Source organism: Juglans microcarpa x Juglans regia, chromosome 3D (genome assembly GCF_004785595.1).
Source record: "Juglans microcarpa x Juglans regia isolate MS1-56 chromosome 3D, Jm3101_v1.0, whole genome shotgun sequence".
NCBI lineage: Eukaryota > Viridiplantae > Streptophyta > Magnoliopsida > Fagales > Juglandaceae > Juglans > Juglans microcarpa x Juglans regia.
Genome location: NC_054598.1, coordinates 4,767,794 through 4,795,685, shown reverse-complemented (window position 1 = coordinate 4,795,685; position 27,892 = coordinate 4,767,794). Strand labels below are relative to the sequence as shown.

The window sequence follows — 27,892 nt, the reverse complement described above, 5'->3', positions numbered from 1 at the left end:
ATAAAAGCAGATTTTTTCAAATTTGGATTGAGAGATTCTTGATTTCATTTCATTTCATTTTATTTTATTATTATAAATTTTTAAAAATTTTAAATATTAAAATATTAAAAAATAATATTTTATTTAATTTTTATTTAAATAAAAATATTTTATTTAACTTTTATTCAATTTCACTATTCAAATCAGCTCTAATAATAACAAAGAAGCCTGCGAACACGGATCTTTGTAATTACAAATTTTGCCACGAATCCTATCCTAGATCCTCTGTCTATTTTTGGTATTGACAGGCTGATACATAATTAAAGGTATCTTATTAATTAACTAAACAGATAATATCAATTGGGAAAAATAAATTAATATTGGCTATATTTGTATGTCAAAATCTATTTAATTTATCTCAAATTAATTATTGATGTGATCAATTATTTTTTTTAACTTTTTTATAAAAAATTAAACATATCTCAATATATTTCATATATTTAAATACATATCTCAAATTATTTATATTTAAACATATCTTAATAAAAAATACAAAATAATACTATCTACGGGTCAACTCAAATTATACCCTCATTTTTTCTCTGCTTGGTCAAGTTATAAGACTCTTTAATTTTAGGGGTGGGCAATGGAGTCCCCATCCCGCTCTCATCCGCCCCGCCTCCGTATGGCGGGGTGGGAAACCCAATTCCGCCCATGCAGGGCAGGGCTTCCCACCCCTCATCTAGGGCGGGTGGCGGGGAGGGCCCTCCCCGCCCCCGCATGCATTTTTATATATATATATATATATTATATAAACATAAATATATATTTATATTTTATAAATTGTGTATATATAAATATATATTATAATTAGTTAGAATTATTTACAAAATATGCATTGACAAATTTAAAAACTACATAGTTTAAAAGTTAATAAATTATAATTTACACAAAATATACACTAGTAAATTTTAAAATTATAGTCATATTTATAAAATTTAAATTTATAATTTAGGTCTAAGAATATATTTTTAATTATTTTTACATTTAAAAATAATTTTTAAATCAAGAAAAATATAGTATTTTTTTTAAATAGTAGATATAAAATGGATTGAGAATCTATCCCGCATCCCATCCCAGCATCACGGGAGTAGGGGACGGGATGAAAACCCCACCCCCCGTCCCGGGTGGGAAGTAGGGGGCCTGGTCTTTCGGCCCGCACAATCCAGTCCAAGAATTAAGTAGGGGTGGCCCCGCCCCTAAGCCCCAGCCCATAGTCAACTATGTGTAATCGTTTTCTTGCTCGCCAATTTTTCCTCTTTATACTTTACTTCGTTTGTTCCAAAGGCAAAGGCTCCTCCCACCCAAACTTTTTTCGGCTCTCACTATTTCTACCTGGTTCTCTCGCTCCCGCTCCCGCTCCCTCTCCATCTCTAAAACTTTCACATGGAACTCGATTTCAAAGAATACCAATTGCGCTGCGAACTCAGAGGCCACGAAGACGACGTAAGATATTCTCCAAATCCATGCCCTTGTCAAAACCATTCTTTATTTAACTCTTTCCGTCTGTTTTTTACGTTTCATATTTACACTCTTTATTACTTCTAAGTTATTTTATACTTCTAAGAGTCGCTTATCATCAATTGTAAACTAGATTTTTTTTTCTCTTGAAATCTGTAATTTTCCCTATTTCTGAAATGATTTCCACTGATGAAGATTGCTAATTTTTCAATCTCAGAATCATTGAATTATTTGTGCTGTTGGCTGAAATTCAGTTTATTTTTGTGTAAAATACGATGACTAGGCTCGTGGAATTTGTGTGTGTGGCAATGCGGGCATAGCCACGTCGTCTCGGGACCGAACCGTGCGTTTCTGGTCCCTGGATCCGTCGGACCAGCGCAAGTACGCGCCCTCGAAGATTCTGTTGGGCCACACGAGCTTCGTAGGCCCGCTGGTGTGGATTTCTCCCAACGAGGAGTTCCCAGAGGGCGGTATTGTGTCCGGCGGTATGGACACACTTGTTCTGGTGTGGGACTTGAGTACTGGAGAGAAGGTGCAGACGCTGGAAGGTCACAAGTTGCAGGTGACCGCTGTTACGTTGGATGACGGAGACATCGTATCAGCGTCAGTCGATTGGTGAGTTTGTGTGCTTAAGCTGATTTGCTTGTATAATTTAGCCGAATTGTTGGTTGATATGCACTGTGTGCCGTTTCTCATTATTGTTGTTTGTGAGTTCAAAGTCGTTCCTGATTGAAATTATTGCCTGCTGTGCATGATAATAGAAATGTAAGCATAGTATTTTAAGAATTATGTTGTTAACTTGTCATGTTGATGACTCAGAAGTTGTGTCATCTTCAGTCAACTTACGAGTTTTTACCTTGATTGATTTTTTTACTCTCCCTGTTATGTATTGGAACAAAAAGAATTCTTTTTCTGGAGGTTATTTGATTGGTTATATATTTTTAATGAAATTTATCGCTCATAAAAAAATCAATTTAGTACTTTTATTTTGTAGCCATATATTAATTCACTAGTGTTTATTTTTATTGTTTTGGCCCATTCCAACCAGTAGATACCGGTTTAAAACACTACAGCTGCAACACCTTGAATTAATTCTATCAAAAAGAATTATATTCATTGTTTTGCTCAATTGAATTTATCAGATTAAGTGCCGAGGGACACAATTCAACTAAATTGTCATGGAAGGCCAAAGGAAAAGAGAACATATTGAAAAATCCATTAATCAATCAAATGGGAAAGAGAGAAGACAGGTCTGCTTTCCACACGCATGTTAAAGCAACACTCAAATCACTTATGGAGCTTTCTATCAATTTGGAAGTCTAATGATATTGCCCTGCCCAAGCATGCGAAAATCAGGAATAAGAGGACTGCCATTTGAGCTGCATGGCTTGCTTCGTGTGAATTTCTTTGCAAAATCTGTGTGATGTCTTTATATCTGTCACTTTAATTAAACATTGATATATGCATATTATGTTTTCATTTTGTTATGTTAGCCATGTTATTTGAATTGTAATTTTAGTGCTTGCGTATATCCACAAAGTTTAGACTCATATTTTCTTAATAGTTTCGGTTAGGACCTTATTTGGCTTCTTTGGTGCAGTACGTTAAGACGTTGGAGAAAGGGCCAATCCATAGAATACTGGGAGGCTCATAAGGCAGCAATACAAGCAGTTGTAAAGCTGCCTTCAGGCGAGCTTGTTACAGGTGTATTGAATTCAGTGGATGGGTGACAAGTATATATTGTTTATTTTATTTGTTAATTTTCAAACTGACCGTCATCGGAATCAAATGCTTGGATCCAACTATTGCTTTGAGGATGAACTTACATTTGTTTTTTAACCATGATTTAGGTTCAAGTGATACAACTTTAAAACTTTGGAGAGGAAAGTCATGCGTACACACTTTTGTTGGGCATTCAGGTATTTTTATCACTTTTGCTATAAGTCAAAAATGGAAGAATCTTATCATGAGGCTTATGATTTTCATGGAAAACCTTCATAGTTTTAGTACTTTAAACCTTTTTTTATGGGCAGTGCTTTACATGGCTGAATTTCTTAAACTGTGGAGATTTTCAGAATTCCAAGTAGTCATAACATTTTTGTTGCTCAAGTGTGAGAGCCTTATCGATGAGCTCTAGTTTAAAGGGCACCTTCACCTCTTTTAACAGAAGGGTGAAGGGTTTGAGCCCCCTTACATGCACATGTTTCGTAGGTATTGAAAAAAGTGTGAAACCCTCCAATTTCGAAATCTTCCCCCGGCAAGGCTTGGACTAGAAATCTCAACTTGTGAGGAGCTAGTCCTGCATAGTGTGAGTTATGCACCTCATAACTTCAGGCTTGTCTCCCCCCTCCCCCCTACTTTCCAGATGGTTATTTCAATCAATTAGATTACATATGATAGCACCTTTCATCATGTAACTGATTTTGATTAAGGCACAAATGTAATAGTGGTGTGGCTTGAATTGAAAATAATTAGAGAGATGGCGTTCTTCAGTTGGGTGGTTGCTCTAGGGAAAGTAGTGACTACGGATAATCTTAGAAAACGTGGTTTGTGTATAGCTGATTGGTGTGTCATGTGCAAGAAGGGTGGAGAATCTGTAAACCATTTGTTTTTACATTGTGAGGTGGCAAACTCTTTGTGGTATGAGGTTATTGGTTGGACAGGTTTATTTTGGGTGATGCCCAAGGAAGTAGTGGAGCTTCTTGCATGTTGGTGTGGTTGTGAGGTGAGGAAAGATGTTGCTGCCAGGTGGAGAATGATTCCTTTGTGTTTAATGTGGTGTTTATGGCTAGAAAGAAATGGGAGATGTTTTGAAGAAAAGGAGCGCTCTTTTGAAGATCTTCGAAACCTTTTCTTTTATACTTTGAGTTTGTGGGCTAAGATCTTGGTAAGGAATGATGAGAATGTACTGAATCTGTTTCTGTTTTAGTTTTCCTGTTTTCTAGAGTGTAGTAGGTATTTCCTGTGTACTTGGTCTATGTCTATTCGTGATAATAAAATTCTTATTAATTAAAAAAAAAAAATCGGAGAGATGCACATTATGCTTGACGCTGTTTGTGGAAGTGGTGATAAATACACCCAAAAGTTGGCCACAATGATTAGCCAACATTGGCTGACCTACAAAGATAGATAGTTGAATTAGAATTGGAACATATTCCCCATGAATTGCAAGTGTAGTGAAAGTTTTTCAAGTGTGGACTATTCTAGGTTTAATTTTGTTTGTTTTTTAGTATGTGGGTTTAATTCTTCTACTAACAGAGGATGTTAGTAGAAGAATTAAACCCACATACTACTTGTCATTCTGGAAATTTCAGGTTTTCAGTCAGTTCTTTTTATAAGGTGCTTAGTTGTCATTCTGGCTATGTATTCCCTTAGAAAAGCATTTGGAGGGTGAAGGTACCTACGAAGGTGGCGTTCTTCAGTTGGGTGGTTGCTATTGGGAAAGTATTGACGATGGATAACCTTAGAAAACGTGGTTTGTGTATAGATGATTGGTGTGTCATGTGATGGTGAATCTGTAAATCATCTGTTTTTACATTGTGAGGTGGCAAAGTCTTTGTGGAATGACGTTATTGGTAGGATTGGTTTATATTGGGTGATGCCTAAGGAAGTTGTGGATCTTGTTGCTTGTTGGCATGGTTTTGAGGCAAGGAAAGGTGTTGCTGCTAGATGGAGAATGATTTCTTTGTGTTTAATGTGGTGTTTATGGCTGGAAATGAATGAGAGATGTTTTGAAGACAAGGAGCGTTCTTTTGAAGATCTTCGAAATTTTTTCTTTTCTACTTTGAGTTTGTGGGCTAAGATCTTTGTAAGGAATGATGATAATGTACTGAATCTGTTTCTGTCTTAGTTTCCTACTTTCTAGAGTGTAGTGGGTATTTCCTTTGTATACATCCAGCGTACTTGGACTGTGCCTTTTCTTGGTAATAAAATTCTTATTAATTATCAAAAAAAGAAATTAATTGATGAATTGGATAATTTATTGCTCAATTTTTTGGTGGTAGGTAGTTATTATCTTAAGCATATATCTGTGTGACTTGTGGATTTGCAGATACCGTTCGAGGTTTGGCAGTGATGTCCAGTTTGGGAATCCTTTCTGCATCACATGATGGGTGGGTTTGTCGTTGCAATAGTTCTGTTATTTATATCCTGTTTTGGGCGTTCACTTTTAACATTCATTTTCATGAAGAGCATTTTTTTGGGGTGAGTACCTAATGTGATGGGGAGGCATTCAAAGCAAAGAAACTCTGGAATTGAGAACGAAACATAGGGAAATAAACCAACAAAATGGATTTAGTTTGATGGCAAGGAGACATGCAGCTAGCAGACATTTGAGTCAAGATGCCTTCTTAGTAGATTAAGCTTTCTAGTAGGAAGCATAGAGAAGTTGGATCTATTGAAGCATTACTTACCCCCATTGTTGTTATGGTTTTTCAAATTACATTCTTGGTCCTTTTTTTTACTTGATCAATAAATTATGATGGGAAAAAATGTTGAGAGAATCTTATAAAAAAAGCTTGAGAATCTTGAAAGTTATATATCCTTCCGTGTATAGTTTGACACATATTTGTTACTGTTTATGTGAATTGTCACCATAAGTTGCCACTCTGGCTTTGGATTAACTTAATCAATAGTTTTTGTCAGAATAATATTTAATCCATTACCTATAAAAAAAAAGAAATAATATTTAATCCACTAAGACACTATGGATTTTAAGCAAACTGTTGCATTCCCAGCAAAAGAAAAAAGAAAGTGTGGGATCTACCACAGATCTACATTGCATTCTATTGGTGCCTTGATTATTGATTGGTTAAAAGAAAAAAGGTTTCTCCGGATGGCTGGTTGGTAATTCTGTGATTAAACAATTATCTTCTCTATTCCGTGATTTTGAGAGCATAAATGGTAGCAAAATGGTCTTCATTTTGAGTTAATCATAGGTGCTTCTTAGTGATTTAAGTTTGCATATATTTGTTGATTAGGAAAGCTTTGTCTTCTGTTGGAAATGTTGTTCTCTTTCATCTTGTGCTCCTATTTTTCCCAATTTCTCTTGAATTCTCAATTTCCATTCCTACAGTTCCATAAGATTGTGGGCATTAAGTGGTGAAGTATTAATGGAGATGGTTGGTCATACTTCCATTGTCTATTCGGTTGATTCACATCTCTCTGGACTTGTTGTCAGTGGTAGTGAAGATTGTTCTGCAAAGATATGGAAAGGTAGAACTATCTGGTTTTCATGCTTCGTTTTGGAGAAACTATTTACTGTTGATTCTCTAATGTTATTATTTCTCATGCTGCAATTATAATAAAAAGCTAGGATGATATTTAAGGTTATGGAATGCTCTATCCTTAAAAGACTTGGATGTGACAATTTCTATTTCGCAATCGCAAAATAAATCTTTTCTGACTAAAGGGCAAAAGATTTGCAGAACCTTCATATTTGGAGCTGTAATCTGGTGATGCCTTCTCATTTTTTTCTCCTTCAGTAAGAATATAAATGTTTATGAAGCAGTGGTAGTTTTTATTGACATTCTTATTTCAGGTGTTTGGTAGTTAAAGGTGTCTTCTTGAAACCACAATGGATAATGTTTGTTCTTACAATGTAATTTGTTCCAGACGAAAGTTTCTCTCTCCTCCCTATTCTCTCTCCGTACACACTCATTTTTTTCGTAAGTTGGTTGGAGATGTTATCCATGGGTTTTTGATTGAGTGATTCTTGCACGTATGGGAAGGGAGATGGTTCTGTCGAATACTGTGATCATTGAACTTAAGGCTTTTGAGGTAGTAAGAGATGGTCGATGGGTGCTCATCATTGAAAGGGGATGGAAGTTAGTGAAAAGTCTTTGTTTGGAGTTAACCACGGCATAGTGGTTCACAAAGGCGTTGGAGGACTGCTTGAAGATGGGGAGAAGGGAGTTTTACACAGCCCACCGTGAAGGAGACGGGCTTCATAGCTCAAAGGTGTTCCAACCCCCAAGGGGTGTTCATGGCTTTGGTGGAATACAAACAAGGGGGTCGGCGAGAGTGTATTTTCATTCCTGAAGACGGAGATGGGAGGGGGTGGAGAAAACTGGTGGAGGTTCTGAGGGAGGCTAGCAGAGAAGGATGTTTTACTGGGTTGGTACCACCAGTGACGATGGCAGCGACGAAGCAACCGCAACCTTCTCCTTGGTCGTATATGGAGGTGCTGCAGAAACCAAGGCAAGTTTGCACTTGAGGTCCTATAGCTAGCTTTGGCCTGCAAGGTGGTGTCACCACTTTTGCATAGGCTCAGCGTAGTGGGGATGGTGGCAGGGGTGTTGTTGGCCTTAATAAGGAAATCATTTTGCGGGCTCTTCAGAGATGCAATCGTAGGTAGAGGAATTGCAATGTAAAATAAAGGGTTTGAAATGATGCGTAGAGGAGGATCAAAGGGTGGAGAAAAATGGTGCATTGAGGAGGGTTTTGAGAAGGGATTGAAACGGTGCATCAAAGGGGTGGGGATGGGTTTGGGTCAGGGGGATGGGCTTGCAGGAAGGAATCAAAGGGGGATGGGTTTGCTGGATTTGGTGAAAGGCCTGAAACGGGTTTGGAAGGTAAAGGCCCGAAATGGGCATCTTGGTGTTTTGGGAGAGTTGGGGGAGGCCAGCACGTTGGCGCCACCCCTCACACAGAAACTGTAGCGGGTCCTTGGCGAGTCTTTTGGTGGTGCGTCGGAGCCGGCAATGTCGCTGGAGGAGGAAGAGGGTGAAATTCTATTTTGCACTTCGTTGGCTGTGGTGGCTTCGCAGGCGCAGGAAGGAGAAGAGGGGGAAAATATGGAGGAAAATGCAAGAGGTGATGGGCTGGAGTACGTCGATAAAGAAGAACTTGTCAGCGAGACACAGTTCACGTCGGCGAGTCCTGGGATGAAACAGAACATGCCGATGGAGGGATCTTGTAGTTTTGGGCTGCCACAGAACATGCTGATGGAGGGAAAAGAGGTGCTTGTAGCTAAGGATATTGTAGTTCTGGAGAGTGGGACTGAGATGGAGAAAGGGAATGTGGAAGGGGAAGGATCGTTGATCTTGTTTAAGCCTTCTGGATCAGTGGGTGAGGAGCCTGTATCGGAGGACCCTTCTTCGATAAGTATTATTTCTCCTCTACCTGCTGACTAGGTAATGAAAAAGGTGGATGAATTGTAGAGTTGTGGGGGATTTTGTGTGAGGGCTATGCAGATCAATTTAGGGCACTGTTAATAGCCATTGAGGCAGGCCATTACCAACAGGGAACGGGGCAAAAAAGTAGGGAGTTGAAACGGCTAGATTGGTCTATCAACTATGATGGCAAGGAGGGGAGTGCAAGCCGTGGTAGGAACAAAGGGTGGGCTGGAATAGTTGATAAATGAAGCCCAAAATTTTGATCTGGAATGTTAGGGGGTTGAATGAGATTAACAAACGCCTCTGAATAAAATCTTTGTTAAGACAATGGAAGATGAATATTATTTGTTTGCAGGAAACGAAGTTGAAGCTTATTACAAGAAGAATCACACATTCCAGATGAAAATTTTGGATGGTCATACTTACCTTCAAATGGGGCTTCGGATGGAGTTTTGATTATGTGGGATAAAAGGGTGGTGGAGAACATTGATGAATTTGTGTGAGAATACTCGGTGGGGTGTTCTTTTAAAAATTCTGTGGATGGTTTTGTATGGTCTTTTGCTGGGGTTTATGACCCTAATTTGGATTGTGAATGACAATTGCTTTGGGATGAGCTTGCAGATTTATGTACTTGGTAGGAGGTTCCTTGGTGTATTGGTGGAGATTTTAATGTGACAAGATTTCCTAGCGAAAGATCAGGGGAGGGGCGACAAAATCATGCTATGGCGGAATTCTCGGATTTAATATTCGAGTTAAAACTCATGGACCTACCTCTCATGAGAGGTGATTATACTTGGTCTGATAACTAAGTCTGGTCAAAGTTGGACAGATTCCTCATAGAGTAATGCTAGATACAGTCAGAGATTATGCAAGTGCCGCACACTCCTTTTGAAAAAGAGTAAAATATATCATTAAAAATTAAATTTTTCATGTGGATTTTATATTTTCTCACTATTTTCAAAAGGGGTGCACGGTGCTTATGCATTCCATGACTGCAAATATCATTTCTCTTCCTCATATCTTCTTCATGGGAAATACAATTTCCATATGTATGTTAGAAAAAACTTCCTCGGGTATGCTCTGATCACTTTCTTATAATATTAGATTGTGGAGAATTCCAGGGGGTAGAAGACCTTTCAAATTTGAGAATATGTGGTTAAAAATGGAGGGGTTTGTGGAATTGGTTAGGCAATGGTGGAATTCATATCAAATACAGGGCGCTCCGAGCAAGGTATTGGCTGGAAAATTGAAACCTTTGAAGATGAATTTGAAGACATGGAATGAACAGGTATTTGGTAATGTAGCATTACTAAAAAAGAATCTCCTACAAGAATTACAAAGCTTAGAGGGTGTATAAGATGAACGATCGCAAAGGCCAAGTAGTCGAAAGGTTGATCTTAATGGGGGAGATCTCGTGGAGGCAAAAGTCAAGGGCATTGTGGCTAGGGGTGTAAAAATTAACCGGGAAATCGGAAAATTGGCCTGAACCGATGGAACGGGTCCTGTTTTGGACCAGTTCAGTCCGGGACTAGTTCCCTTAGTTCCAAAATTGGCCGGTCGGTTCTAGTTCTATGCTTTTTAGGATCGGACCGGACCGGTTCAATATATTATATATTTTAAATTATTTTTTTATATTATATATAATTTATATAATAATATAAATTATAATTATATATAAGATAATGTTATTATAATTTATAACATAAAATTTTAATTTTAAACATGAAAATTTGTTTGATCATGTGCTTTAAACATAAAATATATATATTTATAACATTTTATGGCCTAATAAATTCTCAACATATTTCTTTTGATAAATACATAATACATTAGTATATCAATTACATTTCGCTTTAATTAATTAGTATACATTAATATATTAATGTATATTAGTATATTAATTACATTTTATGCCTTAATACTAATACTATTAAAACCGAAAAACTGGACCGGAACGGGTAAAACCGAATGTACCGGTTTAGGAGGGCAATCGATATGTAATCGGTTTTCGAAAATGCAAAACCGGTCCGGTCCTAAATCTTGTCCAAAACCGGACCGGACCTGACTGGTTACACGCCTAATTGTGGCTTAGGGAGGGGGATAAATGTTGGGAGGTGGTGAGAGAGGATGTTATGTAGGTATTTCAGGAATTTTTCTTGTGTGGAAAAATTGAGAAAAGTTTAAATGATACTTGTATTGCACTGGTCCCTAAAAAGGTTGGTGCAATAGAGGTACAAGAGTTCAGGCCTATTAGTCTTGTGGGTAGCATGTATGAGGTACTTGCCAATAGGATGAACACAATCATAGATAAGATTATTTCTAAGTTTCAAAATGCATTTGTGAGAGGTAGACAAATATTGGATTTGGTTATTATAGCTAATGAGGGCTTAGACAGCAGGCTCAAGTCGGGAGTACCGGGTATTTTATGTAAACTGGACATGGAGAAGACCTATGACCACGTCAATTGGCATTTTCTATTCTATTTGTTAAGTAGATGTGGATTTGGGGAAAGATGGAGGGGGTGGATGATGCATTGTGTGGAAACGGCTCGTTTCTCGATTTTGGTAAATGTGATCCTGTGGGTGATCCACTATCACCACTCTTATTTGTCCTTGTGATGGAGTGTCTTAGTAGAATGGTGTTGGCTGCCGTAGAGGGGGGTTTCTTTTCAGGATTTTCTGCGGGGGCTATTAACCACGGCTCCATCACTATTTCTCATCTCTTGTTTGCAAACGATATGTTGCTGTTTTGTGAGGATAATGTAGGACATATTCAATCTTTGAAGGCTATCTTACATTGTTTTGAAGCGGTATTCGGGTTAAAGATAAATCTTGCTAAAACGAAGATGGTTGCGGTGGGTGAAGCAAGAAATATTAGGGGGTTGGCCAACATATTGGGATGTGTGGTCTCTTCGCTGCTGTTGAAATACCTTGGTCTCCCGTTGGGAGCAACTTTTAAAGCTAAGACAATTTGGGAGGAGGTGTTAGAGCAATTAGAACGTAGGCTGGCCGGGTGGAAAAAGGTTATACTTATCCAAAGGGGGGCGGACCATACTTATTAAGAGCACTCTATCTAACCTTCTCACATACTTTTTGTCTTTATTTCCCCTTCCAGCAAGCACTGCATTTAGGATTGAGAAATTCCAACGAGATTTTCTGTGGAGTGGACTAGGTGATGAATTTAAATTTAATCTAGTTGGATGGGATAAAGTGTGTACTCCTTTGAGAGATGGTGGGTTGGGGGTCCGTAATGTTAGGACCTTTAATAAGGCTCTATTAGGGAAATGGTTGTGGCGTTATAATCATGAGAGGGAAGCCTTATGGAAAGGGGTGATTGATGCAAAATATGGAGTGCAAGGGGGGGCTGGTGCTCTAATGAGGGGAGGGGGGCATATGGTGTGGTGTTGTGGAAGTATATACGGCAAGGGTGGGGGCTTTTTCGAGTAATACTAGGCTGTGTTTGGGGGATGGCAGCAGATCAACTTTTGGAATGATGTGTGGGTGGGAGATATGACTCTTAAGGTTGCTTATCCTAATATTTTCATAATTGCACGAGAAAAGGAAGTTATGGTGGCTGATGTGAGAGCAATTAGACATGATTCACAAGAGTGGAACATCAACCTCACTACGGTGGCGCAAGATTGGGAAGTGAGTGCTTTGGTGGATTTCTTTAGCTTGCTGTATAACATCACTGATGTTGTTCTAGCTGAAGACAAGATGGAATGGAGACCTTCTAAGAACAGGAAATTCTCAGTACACTCTTTCTATGACATACTTACAGTTCAAACCAGGCCCAATTTTCATTGGAAGAACATATGGAGGAGCAAAGCACCTCCCAAGGCTGCATTCTTTGTTTGGACAGCAACTTTAGGGAAGATTCTAACCATTGATAATCTAAGAAGGCGTGGACTTATAATTACGGACTGGTGTTGTATGTTTAGAAATAGTGGGGATACGGTAGATCATTTACTCTTACATTGTGACTTTGCACGGAATATATGGAATTATTTCTTCGGCAAAATGGGATTAGCATGGGTAATGCCGGGAAGGGTGGTGGAACTACTAGCTAGGTGGAGAGGGATCACAGGGACACCACAAATTGCAGCTATGTGGAAGATGGCTCCTATTTGTATTTTCTGGTGTATTTGGAGAGAAAGAAATAATAGATTTTTTGAGGATTATGAACCTTCCTCGGAGGAGTTTAGGAGTTTTTTTTGGAAGATTTTATTTATGTGGACCATTGCTTTAGATTCAAATGGTCTCAGCTTCCATGATTTTCTTGTAACAGTTTCTAGTTCTTAATTTTGTGTACTTATATGTATACCTCCGGTGTACTTGGGCTATGCCTATCTTTTTATCAATCAAATTACTTCTTACTTATCAAAAAAAAAATTGTTCCATATGAACTGGCTTCTTGCAACCCCAATGGATAAAATTTTGGTTCTTGCTGTGTAATATTTCCTTTATAGCTTGGATGTTTATTTGGGCAACGATGTCATGTTTCAGATGGAGTTTGTGTTCAGAGCATAGAGCATCCTGGTTGCATTTGGGATGCCAAATTCTTGGATAATGGAGACATTGTAACTGCATGTTCAGATGGAGTCATACGTATTTGGACGAGTCATCAGGATAAGATTGCTGATTCTCTAGAACTCGAATCCTATGCTTCCCAAATTTCCCAATACAAGCGAAGCAGGTATGATCATCCATCAGCTTCCAGTTCATGATGCACGGGATTTTTTGCAATTTTGGAATAAATAAAATTTAGATAAGCATCCTCTGTGACATTCCCTATATAATAGATTTTGTATTCTGGGGACATCCCTCTTTTCCCTTTGTTTTAAATATATTATAAAATTATGAACCTCTTGTCTGTTTATGAAATTCCCATAACTTTTGTTTGAATACTGTAGCTCTTTATTTATTTATAATTAAAAAAGTAATTTCTGATTTCTGAATTTTATGATTATCACATGTGATTTCCATTTTGGATCAACTTTGCTCACTAGCTTTTTCTCATCTTAATGTCTACTTGTTTGTGTTAGGAAGAGGGTCGGAGGATTGAAACTGGAAGATCTACCAGGGCTGGAGGCTTTACAGGTTCCAGGTGTGATTAATAATACCGATCTCTTTAACATTAAGTGAATGTTATATTAGTTTAATTGACTGAAAAGACTTCGGTTCAGTTGCTGGGTTGATATACATTTAAAGTTGGGACGGAAAGTTTTTTTTTAATTGAAATAGTTGTAATAAGGACTTTTGAAGCCTCGTTTGTTTTCAGAAAACATCTTATCTCATCTCATCTAATCATTACAACTTTCCCAACTTCCAATAAAAAATCAAATAAATAATTCAATTTTTCAAATCTCAAAACAAAAATAATATTAAAAAATATATTCTAACAATATTTTATTCAACTTTTTAACTTTAATCTCAACTCATCTAATCTCATCTCTGAAAACAAACAAGCCCTGAATTGAAGTCGTTGTAATAAGTACTTTTTTAATGTATTATATGTTGGCAGTGTAAATCATATTACTGAATGAAAAGGGAGACTTTCTTCCATAAAAGTTCTGTAAACAAAAAGTAGGAAACATTTCTTGCTTGTATGGTTTGCATGCACCTGGGCTTTGTCTTCAATTTTTTATTTTCAAAATTTTCTAAAGATATTTTATCTACTAAATAAGAAGAAAATGAGCTTCCATGAATAATGCAATAGAGACTTTTCCTTTTCCTGTCTTCTTATGTATGCCAAAACCTAGCATTCAGATGTTTCTGCAGGATTGGTATGTTGCACCAGATCGCTGTCCTATACTGATTTATATAATTGTATTTCATCTTTCACTTATCAGGCACCAGTGATGGGCAGACAAAAGTAATCAGAGAGGGCGATAATGGTGTGGCATATGCGTGGAATTTAAGAGAACAAAAGTGGGATAAAGTAATTCAGGGTTTCATTTTAATAACCATACCAACAAGTTTCCATATGGTTATATCTTCCATTCAACATGAATTGTTTTCTGATCTGGCGCTTGATACACTCTTTCTTTACAATTTTGTTTTCTTTGTTTTGGTATTTGGTTAGAATACTATATGCCCTGTATCTTTGTTCATTTTTTTTTAAAAAAAAATTGACTTCTTTGCTTTTGCAAATAGGAGATTACGACAACTGAAAAGTTGTTAGTTTTCTTTTTCTATTTCAGAAGGAAGTGAAGGATCTTTTTGTGTGGAAGGCCGTCACATCCAATTTTCTGTTTGATACTTACAAAGCCATTGTCTATGTTACATATTTTTGCACTTTTTTCTGTCTTTCCCCCCATTTGCCTGAATTTGTTTACATGTTTTTATTTTTGTAAACTACTTAATTGGTTTTTTTATAGTGCCATTTTAGTAAATTTCTGGCCTCAATATATTTCTTTTCACTGTCCTGTGTTATATCATTTTATCACTAGATCGATGAGGAATGTTTTTGTTGCAATTTCTTAGAGTGTAGGATTTAAAAAACATCCTTCATTTGGATAAGTGTAATTTGGTATCTATTGTAATGCACTTTCATGCTGATGGTTTTAATGATGCGCTTATCTTTATCCAGTTATTTATTGTAAGGTTTCCTTCTCTTCAATGCATGCATAAATGTAATTTTGGATTGGATTTTAGCTGGACTATTACAGATTTTATAATATACAATATTCATTTGGTTTGTTTCTTGGATTCTTTTACATGCTGAGTTTCTTTTGCATTTTGGTTGCCCCTATTTTTTGGTTTTGTACTTTAGAATATTTTATCTTTTATCGAAACTTTTTTTTTTGTTTAGATTGGTGAAGTTGTTGATGGACCGGATGACAACATGAAACGTCCTTTACTTGATGGAATTGAGTATGACTATGGTCAGCATCACATGTTGTTTCGAAACTTTTAATATGGTTGCCTTTTTTCAGCAATGATTAAATCTTTCATTCTTTTGTTACTCAGTATTTGATGTCGATATTGGAGATGGCGAGCCTATTCGTAAGTTGCCTTACAATCGATCAGGTATTAATTTTGTTGGTCCCGTGTTTAGCTGCGGTGGTTTTATAATTTCTGTATTTGTTGCTCTTCTTTTTATTTGCTGTCTTTTAACATTATAATGGTGATTTTGCGGTCTCTATTTTTCTCTTAAAGCTTTCACTTCTCAGTGTTGATGTTCATCTATTACTGTAATAAAAATAACACCATATTATATATTTCCAGATAATCCTTATGCTACTGCTGATAAGTGGCTTCTCAAAGAGAATCTTCCTATTGCCTATCGGCAACAAATCGTAGAGTTCATACTCCAAAATTCTGGACAAAAGAATTTTAACCTGGATTCATCATTTCGTGATCCCTATACTGGTTGTGAGTATAATGTTGTTATGTTTCTTTGTCATGAAACATTTGTGTTGATAGATGCAGTTGATTCCTTTTCTCTTGATTAATATTTTCTTTTCCTGCAGCTAATGCTTATATACCTGGCGAACCCTCCAGCTTGTCTGGTATGCATCTGTATGATTATATTGTTTAAAAAATTAAAATGTTACTATTAGCGTTTGTCACTTTCTTTTAGTTTCACCTATGCTAATAATCTCTTCTATGCTTTTTTGATCGAAATACTCTCTTATATGCTTCTCACTTTGAGACTCTCTCTGAGGCTCGTTCTTCCTTGTTCTTGTTTATTTAGCAGCAGTTCCAGCGAAACCTACTTTCAAGCACATTCCTAAGGTATGCTCTTATGGTTGAATGTAAAAAGGTTTGGATGTATCTGTCAAGTGTTTATTATGTATTTTCAAAAATAATATAGTGAACATAGAGTCATAGTGTACCTTTTTTGAATTGTACTCCGCGGATCACTTTCACCATTTTAGAGTTGGGAGTAACACTGTTTTTTATCTGAGTTGACTGACTTGTAATAACTTATTGATAATTGGTTTACTCTGAGATGCTTATTCTTCCCGGTATTGTTTGTATGTATTTCTGTTAGAATACACTTCAATTGTATTCTCCATGGTATTGGTTTTTAGCTGTTTGATGAAATTATGAGTTTTATTGCACAAATATCTGGATTTCTTCTCTATGGTTTTGATTTTCAGTTATACAATGGAACAATGAGTTCTATTGTACAAATTTCTGTTTTTGCTATTTTTGTTTATATTCTTTCAAACAGATTTTTTTATTCTGTTAATTATATGGTAGCTATGCCAAATCATTGGTTTTTAAAGGCTGTTATGAGTCTTTTCTCCCCTGAGCTTTTTGGGTAGAGTTTATTTTGATATTCTTATTCTTTATTCAGAGGCTAGTACTGTTTTTTTTTTTTATATCTAGTTGGGAATCATTATTTCAATATCTTATCTATGGCTGGTTGAGATCATAAAGTGGGTGATTGAAAGGAGATTTGCTGCTGGTTTTATTCATCTGGTCATTTACTTGCCATTGTTCTTCAATCATTTTGTTCCCAGAAAGGAATGCTTGTTTTTGATGTGGCTCAGTTTGATGGGATCCTCAAAAAGATTACTGAGTTTAACAATGCTCTACTCTCTGACCCGGTATGTTCTTTGCATAGTTTAAGGGCACATAAAAGATTAAATTCTGCTTCGTTAAAGATAAGAATCTTTGATGCAGCTCTGTAATCTACCAATATTAATTCCTGATTAATGTGGATTTATTGGCAAACTTTTGTAGGAAAAACAGAAATTATCGTTGACAGAGCCTGAGCTTTCCAGATTGGGTGCCATTGTCAAGATTTTGAAGGACACATCACATTATCATTGTAGCAAGTTTGCAGATATTGATGTTGCTTTGTTGCTTAAACTGCTAAATTCATGGCCACTTGTAATGATTTTTCCAGGTTAGTCTGCCAAACTTTTAAGGCGCATGATTTTTCCAGGTTAATCTTCATGATTTTCTTCTAGCTTTTTCTAGCCCCTAGCTCCTAGCTTGTATTTAGGTTTCTGCTTGTATACTTCCTGTGTACTTGGGCTTTGCCTATTTACTTAACTTAATAGAACATTTTATTACTTATCAAAATATATATATATATATATATTTTGGACTGTGATTTTGCTGTATTATACTCATTTTCTAATTTTCTATAAAGATGGAGTAGCATTATACTTCAAGGAAAATATTTGTGCTAACTTAGTTGGCCTTTACTATCTGTCTGCAGTTATTGATATTTTGAGGACGAGTGTCCTCCACCCAGATTGGGCGAATTTACTTCTCAAGCATGTTGAAGCTGAAAATGGTATCCAAGTTAAAGATGAGCACCAACCGTGTCTTATTTCTGAAAAATGTACCATGCAAATGGTTTAATTGTTTTTGAGTTATGCCATTTTCAGTCCTGGAATCACTTATATGCATATAAAGAGTAACCATTCTGAAATTGTTAAATGAACTTATTATAAGGTCTTATCAGTTTTTTTTTTTTGTTCTGGCAAAATTTGATCTTTACTCAAAACTTTGTGTCTACATAGATGTAGTTATGGAAACGATCAAGAAAGTCACGAAGGATCCAGCTATTCCTGCAAATCTTTTAACAAGCATCCGTGCAGTTACTAATCTATTCAAGAATCCATGCTACTACAATTGGTTACATAAAAATTGTAGTGAGGTTGGTAAGAGTATTGTTATTTTCCAAGTTTGACCACATGTAGTCAGCAGTGACATTAGTTTGGTTGTAGGTGTTGTTTGCCTTTTTGTGTGTAACGCCTGTGAGCAGGTGGGTGGGTATTGGTGTTCTCTATATGTGTTCGCTAATAGGTACGATATTGATTTATGGCTTCCCAATTCTTGCTGGCAACCACCTCTTGCATCAAATTAATTGTTGCATATGCAATTTTCTCTTCTGTGCTGTCTTATTATATTCTTGAAGCATTTCCTATGAATATATTGGAACTTCATGTTTTCTCACCAACTTCAAATCTTTTTTTTTTTTTTTTGTCTTTAACCTTCTTAAGGTGTTTGAGATTGAAACTCTCTTAGACAATTCTTGTGATTAAGGGGTTGTTTGGGAATAGAGATGGTTTCATCTCATCTCATCTCAAAATTTCTCATCTCATTTCCTTCCTAAACATCACTCAAACACAAATGTTGTTGCTTCCAATATAGTGATTAATATCACAAATATAAAGAAAATGATTCTAGCAGTATTTGGGGGAAGGTTTTTTACTTAATTTGAGCAAGTTCTCAAAGTATTTCACAAAAAAAATAGCCAGCAATTCCTCTTGTTGCTAAGGTTCTTGTCCATTTTCATTTGGTGTTTATTCCCTAGGGCTGGGTATGAAAGGGCTTGCCTTGGTCGAGTTTCAACGTCATCAAAAAATTTTAATCAGTGATTTATTAGGATTTTCTTTTCTGTTTCCTCTCCTTTCCAGTCAGGTCTCTTTGCTTTACTAGGCTTCGCGTTTTCCTTGCATCTTTTGCTTTTCCATCTGTTTTTTGAGGGTTGTTTGGGGGATGCTCCTGTGCTCGTGCAGTTCGTGTTTCCTTCTGTTTATATTCATTGACCAAAGAAAAATTCTTGATTTCCATGCATGTTTTTAATCGGGAGGAAATATCATGCGTTACTGGATTGAAGCTCAAAATAATTGCTGATTTTGTCATATTGAATATGTTTGTAAGTTTATATGGTCAATGTTTCTCATATACAAATGGTGATATATTATTTTTCAAACTGATTTTGCAGATTCTTGATGCTTTTTCAAGTTGTTATTCATCTCCAAATAAGAATTTGCAGTTGTCTTACTCTACCTTGATACTCAAGTAAGTAATTCTTGACTGTTGTCTTACTCTACTTTATACTCAAGTAATTTTTAACTTAAACATGCAGTTGTCCTATTTAAGAGAAGATGATTCTGTCCACAAGCAGAACAACCCACACCTTTGTGAAGGGAATCATTTAAATCCTGCATCATAAGCTCAAATTTGACCTATATGTACTGATAGCATAGGCAACTATTTTTTATGCATATTATATTATTGTTGACACTCCTGAGGAAAAGGTAGAAATTCAGGCATATGTTTATTTACTAATAATTCCATGCCTGTTATGTCACAATTATACTTCCTGTAGCTAGCTAAGTTTGGCATTGACCTTTAGCATTTCTTGGTGAGCTTCACAGTTATTCTGTGCTGTTAATTGAAAGGAAGGATGAACAAGGTCAATCTCAAGTTCTTTCAGCAGCTCTTGAGGTATGTCTAACTCACATGTCTGCCAATTTGCAAATGTTTACCTTTCACATGCTTTTCTAATTTGAAGTTTTCTTGCGGGGCCTTTTCCCCCTCATTTGGCTTTTCCCCCCTAGGGGTTGGCTCAAGTGGAAAGAGTCTTGGTCTTAGTGGCATGCTCCTTCTAGGTCCAAGGTTTGAAACCTTGGGTGCAAACAATTTCTTGGGGCCACGTCCCATTGGTGAAAAGCCAATGATTTACCTAATCCGTGTGATGGGGATGTGTTACATGGGTCTGGGGTTTAATTGGGTAAAAGACATGTTGCATTTGCATGGTCTCCTGATTCCTCATCATTAAAAAATTATTATGTGGGTTGGTTACTTTTAAAAAAAAAATTATTATGTGGGTTGGTTGTGAAGTGGCAATTGAGTTCCACCATAGCATTTTTTGTCGTAGAACAAATATTAGATGGAGGGACGGCTTTTGGTCTGTACCGCATGTATTGTTTCTTCGAAAAACTGACCCTAAGGACCCGTTTGAAATTCAGCAAAAACCCTTGGGATCATTAGATGAATTTTCCCTTATATTTGAATGATCTCATAGAGCTTTTTAGAAATGAGAATCATCAAAATTCATGTTTTATGATCTTACCTTAAAAAACATGATCTTAAGCTATGGTTTTTGGCAGATTGCAGAAGAGGAAAATGTAGATATTGATTCAAAGTTCCGTGCTTTAGTTGCCATTGGATCACTGGTATCATCTCTCCCTCTCTCGGGTTGGCATTTTATCAGTTATTCTATTATTGTATATGCGTGATGATGGTGGCTGATTTTGTTGAAGATCTGACCATCCTGTGTAGGTTTTTAAAGATAATCCTTTCACTTTTGGTGTATCAATACTACCTATGAAATGATTGTTTGAAAGTGAAAAATGATCAGATTTACTTTTATGAATAAGTGCCAAGAGAAGTGACTTGTCAAAAAAGTGAGTGAATGAGAGGTTTGACCTGACTTCCATAGTCTTTTGTTAAAATGAGAAAAGTAGCCGAGAGAGAGAGAGAGAGAGAGAGAGAGAGAGTTTAAAGAGAAGTTGGGTAACAAGATAATTTGATACTGAGATTGTGAACCTAGACATTTTTTTTTCCATCGTATAGGTGAAGTATTAGTGTGCTAGTTTTCTTGTCCAAAAGGCAGTGAAATAGCGTGGTAGCTTTTGTCCAAAAGGCAAAAATATATGTTTTGTCTTAGTTTTGTGGAGTTTCGGGTGGTGTGCTTTGTGGAAACAAGGGGTTGTGTTAGTTACAGTTGCTTTGGTGCGGGGAGGAGCTTTTTGTCCCAATCGGGCTTGTGTATATTGGATGGACTTACTGGTCATTAGGGGTACTCTATTATGGACTAGGTGTTCTCTCTTGTATACACCCAATGTACTTGGTCACGCCTATTGATATTAATAAATTTTTACTTATAAAAAAAAAAAAAACAAATATTTTGTCTCTTGTACATGATGTTGTGCATCCATGAAGCCGAATGCCTGGATCTATAATGTTAAGCATGAAGAGGGAGAAAGTTTGGAATTTAGTGAAAAAGAGTCAATGAATAGAACTTATTAAACATAATTCGAACTGGTTGAATAGCAAACATAGACTCGTTGCATCGAGACAATGTTTTGGTCACATTTGTCTCTTAATAGCATTTATCCTTTTAGCTGACCAATTGTTTTCTTTAGTAATATCTTCGCTGTTTTCGGTGATGCAGATGCTTGAGGGTCTTGTGAGAAGAATTGCCTTGGAATTGGATGTTGAGAGTATTGCCAAAGCAGCAAAAGCTTCTAAAGAAGCCAAAATTGCAGAAATTGGAGCTGACATTGAAGTGTTAACTAGAAAGAGTTGAAACTCTTAGATGCTGGTAACTAATATTCTAATTCTCAACAAATCCTGTGAAATGTGTATAATATGAAAGACTGGGAGATGCATGCATGCATCTGTAGATGACATGCGCACATACTAATGCAAGCATGCAACACACACAGAGATGCACACTGTTCTGGAGATAGCTTCCACAATGTGGTTTATGATGTTCCCTAGCAATTTATCATAGGTAAGACATGAGACATGCGTCAGTAATTGGCTTAGCTGATTTAAGAGTCGGTTAAAGATTATAATATACTTGCCACCACCACCCAGCCCGAGTTGGGAAGAGGTTCTAGGGGATTTGGTTGGAATCTTCATCTGCCTGCCATAACACTATACTGTATGTATGCACGGGTATGCACAATCATACATGGCCAATGCGGTTATGTTTGAATGAAGGACATGGTCCTTGATAAATCACAATAGCAAGAGGGGATTTCTGAGGCCAATCCCGCGAAGTGAGGGGTTTCAGGCTTGTTTTGCTGCGTTTAGTATACGTAGCTGATACCCATTTTTCCACTTTTCAGGTTTGGTTACATCATCGGCTTGAATTGATACTTAATAAAGAGATGAACATTCGAGAAGGTTGATTAGACAGACTCCACAGAATTACGAAGGTGAGAAACCGGGTTTCTGTTTTCCTGTCGTGTACAAGGAAATACTGAAATTGATGTAGACTGCCGAGAATGTGATTGTCACGAGCTTTCATTTTCTATTTCAAGGAATTTAACCGAATCTAGCTCAGGCCCATGGAGTTCATCTTTGCTACAAAATGGTGCGTCATGCCTCTTTAATTGTGTAGCTGGCCTCAGTTGTACCTACCTTATGCGCAGACCGACCCTTGATTGAAATAATATAGCTTCAAAGAGATGGGAGTTTCACATTTCGGGATAATCTGTAGCTTTTGGTCTTCATATGCTTGCATTCATAGTGAGTAAAATATCAAAGTTAAAGTTTCCTTTTAATGGGTTTCAATTCAATGCCTTGAAAGTACTACTACCACCTTGCGGTAATGCAAGAAAAGAGATTTGAGAGGATTTTGCTCCTTCAATACAGGCCCCCGTACTAAGGTACAATTCAATTGAGATGGGTCTCAAAGTTTCATCAGGTCGCATGACAAAGCTTCATGCGGTAAAGCATGCAATGGATTTTAAGTACATTCTTAATATATAATTGATATATTTTTTAAAAGAAGAAGGGAGAAGATATAAGCAAAAATGAGAAAAGGACAATAAGTACTGCCAAATTTCACTTCCACTTGGCATAGAATTTTTGGTCACCCCAAAGCAACATTCTATTCAATGGAAGGCGAACATTCCTTTCTTTCAGGTGCAAATGCCTCGGCACTATCCGCTTCTCCAAACTGAACGCGAAGTACTGCGGGAACCTCTTCAGTTCCTCCACACTCCTCTTCATCTCATTCACCAAATACTTGTACTTTGGCCACAGATTATTATCAAGGCTGTAACCAAATATCGCCGGCAATCTAACGCATAGCTTAGCCGCCTCCTCGTGCGAGAACCCTATGCTCCGCAGGAAGCCAATCTTCTTGCGCAGCTTCTCCACCCCGTGTTCAAAAGATGCGCGTTCAGATTACTCGGCGTGCTCAGGTTCTGTACCCCCAACTTCCTCAGATAATTGAGCGTCGGGCGGAGACAGAACTCGACGTCGGAGAAGAGAATGCTTGGGCACCGGAGGATCAATCCACATGAGTCTTCGGGTGAAGCGGGTAACTCCGTAGTCAAGAAGTCGAATACCGGAGTGACGTCGGTTGGCTCGAAGGCGGTGGAGAAGAGCTGGGGGCAAAGGAGGACGAGACGTGAGAAGTCTGAGTCGGTGAAGCCCTTGGACTTGAGGAAATGTACGGTTGCGAGAATGTGATCGACGGCGTCTGGGGAGGGGAGCTTAGTGATCTTGGTGGAGGGGTGGAGTATGCGGAGGGCTTTGAGGTAGCGGAGGTTCTCGCGGTGGGAAGTACGGAACTTGAGGTAGAGAGGTACAGGATTTGCAGGGAGAGAAGAAGATATGGGCTTGAGGTTGGAGAGGGATGGGATGGAGAGGGAGAGGGTGTGAAGCATGCTTCTTTAGTTATAGAGGGAATTTTGAAGAGGGTGTTTTGTGGTCGGACGGTGTTTTGGGGAGGATGAAGAAGATGATGGGTGGGTACGACAACGACACGCCAGCAATGGTTACATAAAGTTTTAAGAAGATATAAAATACAAAAAATCTGAACTCCATTTTAAAACGTACCAACAGTGAAACAGAGAGTATGGTATTTTATTAAAATAAAATATCTGCTTTTCGTATAAATTAACAGCAATGGTCGTTACGGCTCGTTGTTCAGTTCTGAAACTGGGAGACCGTTCCACAATCTACACAATGTAGGCTTTACAGCCCACCAAAGCCCGATTCCCATATCTACCTAATACCCTCTTCCTCAATCCAATCTTCTCCGCTCCACCTTCAAACCTCAACCAATTCCCTGTAGTTCCAAACTCGAGTCTTCACAGTTCTAGAGTTCTCTCATTCTCCCTCATTTGCAAGTGGAAGACACCTTAAGACATCCAAGAAGATTGTGCTATCGGAGGTGACGCCGCGCCACAGCTGGGAGAGGAACGCGGTGGAGTAGCTGGAAATGGGAAGTTTCCAGTAAAGTCAGGGAGTGGGGGTGGTGTGATGGGGCTGTTGAGGTTCTGGCTGGCTATTTTGTCTAATCTGCCTTTGGCTATTGGAGAAATGTCCACTCTCGCTGGTCTAATGGCCCTGGGTATGTTTTGCCTAATTCATCCAATTTATGATTTATCCTTTTTTTAATCCTTCCCTGTTTTTGGGAATTGGGGACGATCGGGTATATAAATACAAGGTCGTGGTTCTAAGAAAAATGCCTTCATTTCCTTTGAGTTTCGTCTATATAAATTGCTGATTGCGTGAATATTGGCATTTTAAACTTGGTACGCCAAAAACAATGCCTTTTCGTACTCTTTCGCTTAATATATATACAAACTGTTAGAATATTCCTTGTATTTTGTAAATGATATTGTAGGGCATAAGGAGATGGCGTTTTTGTCAAGCTGCTTTAGCTTCATATACTAGTACTTGCTAGTATTATCTAAAAGTGTTCCCTGATGCATTATAATTAAAAATAGTTCTTGTTTCTATCCAATGCTTCTACAGGTACTGTCACTGATCAAGGCGAAGCTCCAGACTTCTACTTTCAAAAGTGCCCTGAAGGCAATCCGTTATTGGGATTCTTCACTTGGAGATGGGTTCTCACTCTTGGGTTTGACCACATGTACACGTCTCCCAGTTCTCTTGGAACGTTGGTTTTCCTGGGTGCATCACTCATGGCCTGCACTTACACAACACAGATCCCTTTGGTCAAGATTGCAAGAAGGTCTGATTGAATCACTCTCATATTTGTATCCTCTTTTTCTAGGAATAAATGGGAGAAAATTTTCAATATCAAAACTTAATTGAAATGTGTAGATGGAGTTTTTTAGATTCTGTTGAGGCTATTCGTAAGCAAGAATATTCAGACATTCTGCCCAGAGCATCAGTTCAAGATATATGTGTTATTCTGATGGGATCTGGATACGAGGCAATACCATCTTATATGTTGCTTGCTCTGTTTTCTCACTCTCGTTCACTTTTCCTTTAATTTAATTGGTGTAAGTTGTTGTATTCTGTACAATCCTCAACGGTGTACATTGACACAAAAGTTCATGCATGTTCTTTTGGGTAGACGTTCATTTTACTAGGAGGAGAAAAATTCTGGGAATACCTTATATTAACAATACCCGGAATGCAATCCAATTTGTGGTTGCCGTAGGTTTTCTTGAAAGGACCTGACTTGCCTGTCGATTTGCCCTAATTGGAGTACACTTAGCAATGCTACTGATAATGGCTGGTGGAACTCTTAGTGCTGCTGGGAGCTTCAGAGGTTCAGTCACAGTTCCACGGGCTGAATTTTTTTGTTGATGTACTAGGCCCGAGTGGGTTTCTCTCTACTCCAGTTGAAGCTTTCAATACTGAGGTTCATGTCAACAGATTCTACATGGACTACTACAACAGTGGAGAGGTAAATATCGATTTTGTTTTACATCAGTGAAAATCCATCAAGACGAAAATAGCTTTTCGCAAGTTTTAATGGTTCTGTGTCTAAATCTTATATTTTGTCAAAGGCTTCCAGGAATTATTTTCAAGTAAATATATTTTTCTTTTTCCATTCGCCACAGATTTCAGACCAAAATCCATGGGTTAGTGGGTGTTCATAGCTCTATCGTGATGAAGTCCTATAGGCATAGCATTCTAATGGATTTTGTTCCTTCGGTAATCTTTTAGTGATGAAGCCTCCTCTTGGAATGATTTTTTTTTCTCTGGCTTTGTAGGTGTCCCAGTTTCACGCTGATCACCGTTTGACATTGATGGGAAGGAGGTAATGAGGAAAACCATTAGCTTGAATGGTCCTTTGAGGTATGATTGGATTACTGTTCAGTTTTTTGTATACTTCATCTGTACTTCGCTTTGCCTTATTACTTGTTCAATAAAATTTTCTTAGTCCTAAGAAAAAAAGGTACGATGGGATTACCATATACCAGACAGATTGGAGTTTTTCAGCACTCCAAATACCTGAGGATGATGAAGGACCTTTCAATCTGGCTATGGCACCTCTAAAATTCAATGGAGACAAAAGCTTTTTGAGACCTTACCAGTAGATGTTCAGTTTCCTAGTGTAAAAGGAATGTATGTATTTCTCAATGACTGGATATGCTGATTCTTTTAGGGATGAGGGAATGCACGTGCCTGATTCTTTTAGGGATGAGGGAATGCACGTATTTTGTAGGCAGAGCCATGCTTTTTTCCCTTTTCAGTGTTTTCTCACTAATCTAATTTCTTTTTGCCTCGTTCGCTGAAACTCAGATCAATGCTTGCTTATGATCTATAGTAAATTATCCTATACGATCAGGAAAGGGAAATTTGCGGGAGTTAGACGGCCTAGCTCCAAGCTCCCAATTGACATAGATGGCACAAGAATTATTATTGCAGATGCAATAGGCAGCAGTGGCCTTGACTTGAAGGTGATGACTCAAATTAACTAATTTCGTAAGCAATATGGATTGTTCTTGACTGCTTATTTTTGTTTGTGTTGGAACTAAGCATGCTTTCATCTCAGACTGACCCCAGAGTGCCAATTGTTTAAGCTGGATTTGGTGCTTTAATGCTCACAACTTGCATCAGCTATCTATCTCATTCAAAGGGATAATTTCTGTGTATTTGATAGAGATTGGCTATGTTTGTTTCGAGGATTGCAATGAATGCTTTAATTTTGATACAGGTTCTTCAAACTGTTATATGCTATTTACATTTTGACACCCGTTACAATGATGATGAACTTTACGTCAAATAACACTGTTCCCTGCATCATAATTAATCTAATCTAAGAGTATAAAGATGTTAATGCTAAAATTTTCATTTTTCAATTCTAGTTTTGGTTCAATATAGCTTTGTTGAAAACATGATTCCAGTTTGTTCATACTCATCTGTTCATATTTTCTTCCGTAGGCAATCAAAAGATTTGGGCAATACAACAGTTATTGTAGTATGAACAACGAACCGAGCAAAGGCTGAATTTCCAGAAGAGATGAATCGCTTGCTTGATCAGGTTCCAGAAATAGTTGTATCATCTCATTCCAAGGAACCTGACAGAATTAGTGGCTAGCTTATGAGGCATTGGAATGGAAAGAAAGTGCACTTGAAGTGAGGATATTGGATCGCTATTTTGAACTTTTGAGTCAAGGCCAAGAAGTTGCTCAAATGCAACCTGAATGTCTAGCATAGGAAATAAGAGAAGCACTCCATCCCAAGTTGGTTCAATTAAACTTTGGTTCAGCCATTGAAGTTGTCCTTCTAAAGGTATAGGTGCAGCCGTACAGGCATTTTTCGGCCAGGGCAAGGTTCCAAGCCACAAGAAACTTGTGCCTGTCTTTATCTGCCGAAAAATGAAAAGAAGGGAAAAGGACAGGAGAATGAAACAGTTTTATTGCATTCTCTGCAACGAAACTTATGTAAAGCAGGACCTATGTTTGTAATACAGGGAATTCAACACAATATGGAACTATTTTTTATGCATATATATATATATATATATATGTATGACAGACTATTTTTTAACGGGAAACTTATGTA

At 37.5% G+C, this 27,892-nt stretch overlaps 3 protein-coding genes and 1 long non-coding RNA gene across 8 annotated transcripts; 3 read left to right on the top strand and 1 right to left on the bottom strand.

Moving 5' to 3' along the window:
• The first annotated feature begins 1,303 nt into the window (after positions 1-1,303).
• On the top strand, positions 1,304-22,671 carry LOC121254516 (phospholipase A-2-activating protein). Of its 5 annotated transcripts, none has more exons than XM_041154584.1 (24): positions 1,304-1,485; positions 1,784-2,115; positions 3,101-3,204; positions 3,351-3,419; positions 5,552-5,612; positions 6,575-6,714; positions 13,121-13,310; positions 13,660-13,721; positions 14,467-14,555; positions 15,429-15,501; positions 15,587-15,646; positions 15,845-15,991; positions 16,090-16,128; positions 16,317-16,354; positions 17,089-17,175; positions 17,312-17,477; positions 17,796-17,921; positions 18,103-18,239; positions 19,314-19,390; positions 19,750-19,819; positions 20,485-20,550; positions 21,552-21,701; positions 22,234-22,323; positions 22,429-22,671. In XM_041154584.1, exons 1-22 carry the CDS (start codon positions 1,426-1,428, stop codon positions 21,684-21,686), a joined length of 2,328 nt encoding a protein of 775 aa, XP_041010518.1. In that variant the 5' UTR covers positions 1,304-1,425; the 3' UTR covers positions 21,687-21,701; positions 22,234-22,323; positions 22,429-22,671. The 5 variants fall into 5 exon arrangements, with proteins under 5 accessions (XP_041010518.1, XP_041010519.1, XP_041010515.1 ...); XM_041154585.1 differs by having other exon boundaries at positions 16,314-16,354; positions 17,796-17,873; XM_041154581.1 differs by having other exon boundaries at positions 16,314-16,354.
• Positions 22,672-22,930: 259 nt separating this feature from the next.
• Positions 22,931-23,921, bottom strand: LOC121254521 (transcription termination factor MTEF1, chloroplastic). Its single transcript, XM_041154602.1, is given in 2 exon segments — positions 22,931-23,274; positions 23,277-23,921. Coding segments are annotated over 2 exon segments (828 nt in total). The 5' UTR covers positions 23,785-23,921; the 3' UTR covers positions 22,931-22,954.
• Positions 23,922-24,007: 86 nt separating this feature from the next.
• LOC121254522 (cytochrome c biogenesis protein CCS1, chloroplastic-like) lies at positions 24,008-25,304 on the top strand. The gene is made up of 2 exons (XM_041154603.1): positions 24,008-24,473; positions 24,881-25,304. The coding sequence occupies exons 1-2, from the start codon at positions 24,383-24,385 to the stop codon at positions 25,108-25,110; spliced, it is 321 nt and encodes a 106-aa protein (XP_041010537.1). The 5' UTR covers positions 24,008-24,382; the 3' UTR covers positions 25,111-25,304.
• A 1,211-nt stretch (positions 25,305-26,515) lies between these two features.
• LOC121254523 lies at positions 26,516-27,878 on the top strand. Its single transcript, XR_005938656.1, has 2 exons — positions 26,516-26,784; positions 26,880-27,878. It is a non-coding gene; the product is annotated as an uncharacterized LOC121254523 (long non-coding RNA).
• The last annotated feature ends 14 nt before the right edge of the window (positions 27,879-27,892 follow it).

Excerpts from the sequence above, each read along its gene's own strand:
- LOC121254516 (XM_041154581.1), top strand. The coding sequence starts at position 1,426 with ATGGAACTCGATTTCAAAGAATACCAATTGCGCTGCGAACTCAGAGGC. Across the intron at positions 2,116-3,100 it reads GTATCAGCGTCAGTCGATTG|TACGTTAAGACGTTGGAGAA; the intron begins GTGAGTTTGTGT and ends TCTTTGGTGCAG. Across the intron at positions 17,922-18,102 it reads GTGTCTTATTTCTGAAAAAT|ATGTAGTTATGGAAACGATC; the intron begins GTACCATGCAAA and ends GTGTCTACATAG.
- LOC121254522 (XM_041154603.1), top strand. The coding sequence starts at position 24,383 with ATGGGGCTGTTGAGGTTCTGGCTGGCTATTTTGTCTAATCTGCCTTTG. Across the intron at positions 24,474-24,880 it reads CGCTGGTCTAATGGCCCTGG|GTACTGTCACTGATCAAGGC; the intron begins GTATGTTTTGCC and ends ATGCTTCTACAG.